This window comes from Prosopis cineraria, unplaced genomic scaffold, assembly GCF_029017545.1.
Source record: "Prosopis cineraria cultivar Desert tree isolate PC_DT_omini unplaced genomic scaffold, ASM2901754v1 PC5, whole genome shotgun sequence".
NCBI classification, from domain to species: Eukaryota; Viridiplantae; Streptophyta; class Magnoliopsida; order Fabales; family Fabaceae; genus Prosopis; species Prosopis cineraria.
The window spans coordinates 8,774,410-8,784,102 of NW_026555336.1; the positions used below are offsets into that span (position 1 = coordinate 8,774,410).

The 9,693-nt window shown below is 34.0% G+C and overlaps 1 protein-coding gene across 1 annotated transcript; it reads left to right on the forward strand.

Annotated features, from left to right (window-relative positions):
- Positions 1 to 7,190: 7,190 nt before the first annotated feature.
- On the forward strand, positions 7,191 to 8,677 carry LOC129310734 (uncharacterized). Its single transcript, XM_054952653.1, has 2 exons — positions 7,191 to 7,778; positions 7,874 to 8,677. The coding sequence occupies exons 1-2, from the start codon at positions 7,191 to 7,193 to the stop codon at positions 8,675 to 8,677; spliced, it is 1,392 nt and encodes a 463-aa protein (XP_054808628.1).
- The last annotated feature ends 1,016 nt before the right edge of the window (positions 8,678 to 9,693 follow it).

Sequence of the window (9,693 nt, forward strand, 5' to 3'; positions counted from 1 at the left end):
TGATCTCCCATTTTAAATTCTAATAGTCAACATCGCTTATCAACTTAACTCTTCTAACAACTCTGGGTAGTAAGAAGCCTCTGCCGGATAAGTCTAATCTTTTCTATGGTCAAATCCATAATATCTAGACCCATCACACTTCTTTCACTCAACTCAACCCAGCACAAAGGCGATTTACACTTCCTCTATTGTAATGCCTCATACGGTGTCATCTAAATACTTGAGTGAAACATGTTATTGTAGGAAAACTCGGCCAAAGGCAAATGGCTATCCCAACTACCTTTCTATTCAAGGGCACATCATCTAAGCATATCCTCTAAAGTTAGTATTGTGCGCTCGCTCTGCCCATCAGTTTGTGGATGATAAGAGGTACTAAACCTCAACTTAGTAGCCATAGCTCTTTGTAATGCTCCCTACAACCTTAAAGTAAATTAGGGATCTCGATCTGAGACCATGTCCTTTAGTACATCGTGCAGTCTTACCACCTCTTTCATGTATACCTCTGCATACTTTTCTATACTACAGGTAGTCATAACTGGCAAAAAGTATACTGACTTTGTCAACCAATCCATAATAACCCACATAATGTCATATCCTGATTGAGTCCTCGATAGACCAAACACAGTGTGTTGAGATGGTGTCCTATTTCTTTTGAGGAATCTTTAGTGGTTATAGCATCCCTATCGATTTGTAATGCTCAATCTTCATGTTTTGACATGTAAAGCATTGGCTCACAAACTTGCTAACATCCCGTTTCATGCCTTGCCACCACCAATGCTTCTACATGTCATAGTACATCTTAGTCACACTAAGATATATCATATAGGACTGGCAAACCCTATAGTGACATGCCAGGGCACAAAAAGCCCTTCTCTAACAACTCCTTAAGCTGCTTCTTGGGCTTCACCAATTCTGAAGGAGCCACTCGGTGCTTTTAAAATAGGCTCAATATCAAGTACTAAATTAATGGAGAACTCCACTTCTCGCTCTGGTGGCAAACTCGATACCTCATTCGCAAACACCTCAAGAAACTCGTTCATTACCTGAATCTCATCAATATTACTATTGCCACTACCTTCAATTGTAGAGAATACTACATAGGCTTGACAACCTTAAAAAACTAACCTTTCAACTTGAACTACTGACAATAACCTTGGCTCACCGGTAGTTGTTGTGGAAACCACAGTTGGCATCGCATATAAACTAGTAGTAATATCATCTTTCTAGCTCAATTTAGAGTAGCATTATTCCCTACTAACTAGTCCATTCTAATGATCACATCTAATCCTTAAATAGGAATCAAGATTAGATCTATCACTAAAGTCTTGCCCTCAAAGCACAACTTGATTTCCTTGCACACCTTATTGGTCTTATCTAGTAATCCAAAGGGTGTAGACACCTTAACAACATAAGACAACCCATGCATAAGAAATTTTAATTCTTCACAAAGTCATGTGATATAAATGAATGAGTAGCTCTCGAGTCAAATAAAGCCTTAACTCTTTACTCACGAATAAAAATTATACTTGTGATTAAATTTGATGCTGTCTAAGCCTTCTCCCAGGTAACTGTGTACACTCAACCTAGCACTATTAATCATTTCTTATAAGTGCTCGATTCCTAAAGCATTTCTTCACAAAGTGACCTATGCCACCATAAATGTAGCATGCCTAGCACCTTCAAGGATGGTTCTTTCTACATATTGCACACACGAGAAAGCATGCAGTGCTCACGCGAGATGTAAGGTCAATAGTGATCTGACTCGATTGCTGTAGAGCTCTAGAATCTCTAGCCCCACTAAACCCCCTACCCTAGCCAATTATTCCCAGAGACTATAATCCTCTACCGACAACCCTCCTGCTTAAGAATCTTAAACCACTAGCACTAAAACTATTCTTCTTTGATATTCCTCCAGTTAGGCCTAATAGAGTGGAAAACTATCCATAATTATTTCTTCTCTTCTCGAAATCTACCTTTCAACCCCGTCTTGCAGTTATACAAAGTCTGTTGCAGGTTTCCTCATAAGTAGCTCTCCTAGTAAGGTAATATATCTTTTATATTTAGGTCACATCTTTTTAATCAACCTCTTAGCTCTTTATTTAGTGTCATCCCTTTCGTGCTGGTAAGACATGAACTTGGAAAGCTAGTTAAACTTCTTTATAAAAGCTTCTTCATCCATATATTCCTACTAAAAGCATAGAATTCTACTTCCTTCTCATCTTGAAATGCCGTAGGGAAATGATAATTAAAGAACCTTTCTTTAAATTGCTCCCAATTGAGTCAATTACCACCAGAGGGTCTTATCGAATGCCACCAATGTTTGGCATCCTCTATTAATTGCACTATAGCCAATACTACTTTCTGCTCAAAGGAACACGAAGTAACCTTGAAGATAGTCTCCATCCTCTCAACCCAGTTCTCTGCATCCCCTCTCTCATGTTACCATTAAAGGTTGGAAAATTCAACCATGAAAAAGTTCTCTAAACTCAATCCATGAGAATCTCTTGATCTTCCCTATCGGTCACTAGCCTACTCCTTAAAGCATAGCAGGTTGTTGGCCTACTCAACTATATCTCAAATTGCTGCTTAGATTCTAACCTATCTTTAGTCTCAGGCCTTGCCTCTTTCTCTGGCCTCGGCTCCTCGTGATCCCTATTACGATTCAGGGTATATGGTCAACTAGACTTCATTGAATGTCTAGCATTACTTTCAGCATTCATGCCATAATCGAGTCATTACCCTAAGGCTATTTCAATGGCACCTTTGGATCTTGCACATCTGAGACATTTTCTTACTAAAATAATAAAAAATAAAATGAAAATTAATAAATAAAAATTAATTCAAAAATTCCCAAACTTATTCCTTAATATGAGTCTTCAATTAGAAAAATTTAAATAGAAATCTAATCCCTAAATGTGTGCTTTGATTTGAAATATTAAAAATCAAATAAAATTAATCATAAATTATGATTTGTTGGGATTCAACCATTAAGAATGGAAGCCTTAATTTTCATCTATAAAAGGGAGAGGAATGTGGTGGATTGAGAGAGAGAGAGAGAGAGAGAGAGAGAGAAGAGATCTTAAGAATAGAGTTTGTTGAAAAGGTAAGGAATATTTTTTCTTGCATCATCCTCACTCATGATAATATGAGGTTAGAGATGACCTAAATAGGATAATATCAATTATTCATTATTCTATAATACTCTAAGGAAAGCCAATCCTCTCGTACTTGTGATGACATATGTGATCCTCAAAAGTGTTAAAGGTTGAAGGGTATAGGATTAATAATGATTTAAATTATCCTTTTGATTTCTATTTTCCTCCTTCGAAAATTCTTGTATGCCATATATACGTCTTATTGGTTCCTTTCTTTTCTCACTCATTCTTTATTTTATTTTTTTCTTCTTTATCACCTTCCCCACCTCTAAATCTAATTTTACCAATGTGTATCAATCACTTATGTGTGTGTCTTGTATGTGCATGCCTCCTTCTCTATATGTATATATTTGTATGTGCTTCTCATTCCTCTCTCCTTTTAGTTTTACTTCAATATTCCCTTCATTAATTTTGCTTCCTTTATCTTCTTATTTTTTCCCTCTCGTTTCCTTTCTGTTTTCCCCCTTCCACCTCTCAATCAGCTTTAACCATAAGTATTTAAATCAATTTTTTTCCTCTATACCAAGTGTGGCCTTTCATTCGTGTAGGTAGAAGAAGAGAAAATAATATATATATATATTTTTTTTCTAACATGCACACACACACAAAAGTACATGTTTTGACCATTCACTTCTTTTGTCTGTTGCCTATAGCATAAAGATTGAAATATTCCTCAAGATTGTTACAAAAGGTGTCCCAAAGGTTTGATCCCTTGTTTTCTTTCTTTTCTTTTCATTTTTTTAGAGCCACTTATACTATTGTACCCTCCTTTAACACACACTACACCAATATTTGATTTGAGACTTTTGTATATGTGTTTTTTTCTAGTCATACTATATGAGATTTTTAGAGTCTCCAAAGGTAACTAATCAATTGGCATGTAGTGTGTGGCAGTAGGTTGCCTCAAGCATAATAATCATGGTACTTAACTTGATTTGTTTAAAATCCATTTAAAAACAACAACAAGAAGAAGAAGATATTTTTTGTTATAAATGAATAGAATGAAAAATAATTTCTACGCCGTATGAGGTTTTGAAAGCTCCACATATATAAAATACATTAGTTTATGTGTGAGATTTTTAGAATCTTCACATGAATTTCAATCTAATTTAAAAAAAACCATTTCTCATATAAGAGAATAATTCTTTTTTATAAATTAAAAGATACAAATCCAATTAAAAACTTTTAAAAAAATAAAAAATTTATTTCATAAAAAATGCTAACAAATTGACATACATTTTTACTCTTGAACTACATGAGTTTTGATTCCTCCAAAAGGTACGTAGGTCTTAGGATCTTATTTTAGGTCAAGTTCAACTTGTACATAAATAATATTTTTTATTTAATTTTCTTCTTCTTTTCTTTTTATTGTTTTTGTTTTGTTAAGGATAATTAAATTTCATTTTAGGTCATATTAATTTTGTTTAGTCAACTTAGAGTAACCATTCTTATAGATAAGTGATGTGAGATGCCTAATATTTTCCCTACATATAATCAACTTCCAAACCCTATTTTGGTTGTTGTAGACCATTTTTTAATAGGTTTCCACAATTATCCTTTTAAAATTTTGGTTATGACTCCTACATTTATTGATTTCCCTTTTTATGGAGATCGCAATCGAAGTGCAATAACATGTAAATTTTTTTTATAGATTATTTGTTTCATAATAAACTTTTGTTATTAATATTATTAATATAGTAAAATTTACTTGTCTTAATTTAATTAGATAAAATATATTAGATATGTAAGAATAAATATATAAGTCTTACCATTTATACAAATAATTAGGTTAGATTTCTTAGAACATGTGGGAGTGGACCAATAAACGTTGGTCAAATTGGTGATGATTTAATATATAACTTACAAGTTTGTAAGATCAAACTCTATTATAAATGTGAGGACCTTGTTAGTATGCTATTTGTAAATATTTTTATAAGTGTTCTTTGAGGCTAGAGATATATCCTCACTCTCACTCACCTACACTTTAGTTGAAAATTTTTCATTAAAAAAATGAAAAATAGAAGAAGTTGTAAGCAACTTTTCAATTCAGTTCATGCAAGTGCTTCTATATTACATCTTTTTCAAATCGAAAATGCCAATTACATTGTACACAACAAATTCTAATTAAATCCACCAGTACACACTAAATAATTTGCCTCCTTATATTATATTTGTTGATAAGGTTTTATCTACAATCAATTAAATTCAATGCCCATCAGTTTCGTTCGTTCATTGAACTGAATAAAATGTCGATGAATTCCACGGAAACTTTCAATCTCCCTTATTCATAAATAAATCATGCTACAAGTCATAACAATTTCTGTATAAAGTGCCATAAATACCATTTGCTTTAAAAATATTATTATTATTAATAGTAATATTAAATAGGAAATGCATATTAAGTGTCATGCATAAATAGAAAAATATATTTTTGGAATTTCATGAATATATCAAAATGTATCTATAGTTAAATTAAGACATGTGGATCTTCTATATATAATTTATTCTATAACAAATTCATGTTATTAATACTATTATGGGTAAAGGGTTATTTTTTATCTCTAAAGCGTACATGAAAGATCAATAAAGACCCTACTCAACTTGAAATTATTTCGGGAAAATGACAATTAAGTCCCAAAAGACCAATTTTATACCAGTTAAGTCCCAACAAATTCTAAAAGGCCAATCAAGTCCCATGTTATTTTTCCCCAATCAGAATTACAAAGGAAATGATGAAAATGCCCCTATGAGTAAATATAACATGTACACTCATCATCTCCAACATTTCCCTCCCGATTTGTCTCTTTGCCGCCATTAATGAGAGGTGCATGTAAGAGGTGGAGCTGTATGTTGAAGAGTACCCATTCCTGAAACAGAGTTATGCTTGGAAGAGGTGGAGTTGTCTTAATTATTGACTCAAGAAAGCTTAAGGTTTTGTGCTGGTGCATGTAGACAGGTTTTTTTTTTTTTTTGCAAATCCTTTCATCTGAACAAAAAGGTTTACTCCATGAAGGTCTAATTTCTTGCAAAATGGCTTTGGTAAGGAAAAAGATGGAACGGTTTTCTGCAACTGAACATGAAAGAAATTTTTTTATTTGACGTTATAAAATATTTGGCATGAAGATTCGACATTTTGCAACTGAAAGTGTAAGAAATTATCATCGAGTGTCCATATTTTAAGATGGAACACTGTCACTATTTGACTGATGCGAAAATCACTTATGTCAAAAGTAACTTGTTTCTAAGTGATATATTATTACATTTTATTTTGTTTCTTGTAGGTTGATATTATTGGGTACGATGGAAAGTAGTTGTGTAAAGGAAATTTTTTGTTATTTTCATTTTGGTGGAGATATTGTAAAAGATATGCATGGGACAATGCGTTATGATGGGGGGAGCTGTAATGGAAGAATGATTAGAGAAGGAATGTCTCTTGAAGGACTTGTTAGATTGATTTCATCATGCTTAAATTGTAATTTAAATGGAATAGAGTTGAAGTACAAAGTAAAATTTGATTGCAATGCTCTTTTAGACCTTAAAGATGATGAAGGGATAAATCAATTAATGAAATTGAATGATAATTTTGCTCATGTGTACATAATTGGGAAGATACAGCAAAGTACAGAGGCAATAAGAGATTCAACTGATGGGTAAGTTTTTTTAATAGTTGCATAATTAATATTATGCTAATATAAATATGGATGGTAGTAATAAACATGATTTAAATGAAAATGCAGAGTAGGATGTTCAGCTGAGAATTCACATGCTACACAAGATCTTGAAGTTCTACCATGTGCAATACAAAGTATCCCAACACCAATGCCTGAGCTAAATGCAATAAAGTGGAAGGATTTGCTAGTAGGACTTGGGCAAATTTTTGCGAGTGCTGATAATTGTAGACAAGCAATCTACAAGTATAGTATTGCACACGAGTTTGAATATAAATTTGTGAAGAACAACACAAATAAAATAATTTCAGTTTGCAAGGCAAAAGGATGTCAATGGAAGATAACAGCATATTCATTAAGGAAGTCTATGCCCTTACTTCGTGTAACAACTTTCAAGAATGAGCACTTACATTCTGCCCAAGAAGACCTTGAAGTTTCTTACAGTACAAGGTGCACACTGACTTCGTCTATAATTGATGACATAGTAAGGTCTAATGTGGAAAAAAGACCCAATGAAATCAAAGCTAACATATATAGAGACTATGGCATAAGTCTAACTTATCGTCAAGCTTTAAGAGCGAAAGAGAGGGCATTGGTGGAAATAAATGGGCTTCCTGACCAATCATATATGCTTGTTCCTTGGTTGTGTAATAGACTAATGGAGACTGATGCTGACACTGTAGCAAAATGGGTGGCTTCTGAGAACAATAGATTTGAACGTTTATTTATTGCATATGGTTATTCCATTAAAGGATTCTTGCTTGGGGCTAGGCCTATTTTATATGTGGATGGATGTTTCCTCAGTGGTCCTTATCAAGGCACCTTACTGGCAGCTTCAACATACGATGTCGATAATGAGTTGTTTCCATTAGCTTTTGCAATAGTTGGGAGTGAAACTCATGATGATTGGACTTGGTTTCTTCAAAATATTAAAGATATCCTTGGTTTGCTACAGGTAACTATTGTTTTGATAGAAATAATGCTATTATTGGTGCTGTTAGAGCCATATTTGATGGTGATAGACATGCATTTTGCTATCGACATGTTAAGGAGAATTTTAGCTCTGAGTTTAATAAAGTTTATAGGGGAATGGGAAGGAACAATAAAGAAGAGGCACTAAAGTTGCTTGATTACATAGCTTATGCAAGGCATGAGCACGAATTTCATATAGCCATGGAAAATTTGAGGATGTTCTCTCCACAATTAGCAATATGGGTAGAAAATCAAGGCGATGTTGATCGGTGGGCACTATCGTTGTTCCCATTTCGAAGATGGGATAAGATAACAACCAACTTGGCCGAATCATTTAATGCATGGATTCTTGAAGAGAGAAGGCATAATATATGTGTTCTTATAAATGAGCACAGAGACAAGTTGAGCAAGAAATTTTTTGCAAGTAAGGCAGCCATGAGTAAGTGGAAAAGCATAGTTGGTCCCAATGTTGAAGCAAAGTTGAAGGAAAATATTTTGAGGGCAGAAGTTATGATAGTTCAGCTGCATGGCTCACATATTGCATTGGTTCGGACACCGTGTGGAGATGTATGTGTGAATCTGATACTAAGGGAATGCACATGCAAAGTTTGGCAAATGTCTGGCATTCCTTGCCCACATGCTTGTGCAGCCATTAAAAAAGTGCATGGTAATGTGTATAGCTATGTCAAGGAATGTTATCTTCGTAGCTCACAAGAGAAAATATACAGTGGCATTATGCATCCTGTTGAGACCCATGACATGCCAAAGCCAAATGCGTTGACAGTGTCTCAGCTCATGAACCAAACCTTTTTGCTGCCTCCTAGAACATCTCGACCAGCTGGCAGACCTCGTCATGTGAGGATCGAGTCTCAACATCAATAAAAGAAGGTTTATCATTGTTCTCGCTGCCATGAAGCAGGTCATACAAGGAAGAGGTGTAGAAATTCAAATCCAAGTTGATGTTATTGTAAATGGGTTAACACATGAACTTGGATTTGGGTGACATAAACATAATGGTTGTTTTAGGGGTTTTTTTTGGCATATAGCAGCCCTTGTTTTGTAAATCTAAGTTGATGTTTCTATAACATGAGACTAGATCAACTTGGATTTGGTTGACATGTATAGGTTTATGTAGATATATATTAGTAGTATTAGGGGTTTTTTTGGTACATAGCAACCCTTCATTTGTAAATCCAAGTTCATGTCTTGATGTATGTGGACAGCTGATATGTGCAGATGCATTAGATGAATTAATACATGTTTCTTACATGAACAGTTCATATCTTCTAGTTCGACGATCCAAGATTTCATGTACGAGTTGCCAATTTTTCGTAAGGAATTTGCAAAATTTGGCGTCTAAATTGCAAAATACTTCCACGAATTCAATAGTTCTTCGATCCAAAATTTTGAGTAGTAGTTGCAAATTATTTCTAAGTACATTGCAAAATTTGGATTCTCATTAGCAAATTACTGGAGCTTTGTCCTAAAGGATTTAACTCTCCAACGAATTTAATAGTTCTTCATTCTAAAATGTAGAGTACCAGTTGCAAATTGTTTCTAAGGGCATTGCAAAATTTGGTTTCTCACTTGCAAATTACTGAAGCTTTGTCATAAAGGATTTAACTCTTCAACGAATTTAATAGTTCTTCGATCCAAAATTTGGAGTACGAGTTGCAAATTGTTTCTAAGGACATTGCAAACTTTGGTTTCTCACTTGCAAATTACTGGAGCTTTGTCCTAAAGGAGTTAACTCTTCAACGAATTTAATAGTTCTTCGATCCAAAATTTGGAGTACCAGTTGCAAATTGTTTCTAAGGACATTGCAAACTTTGGTTTCTCACTTGCAAATTACTGGAGCTTTGTCCTAAAGGAGTTAACTCTTCAACGAATTTAATAGT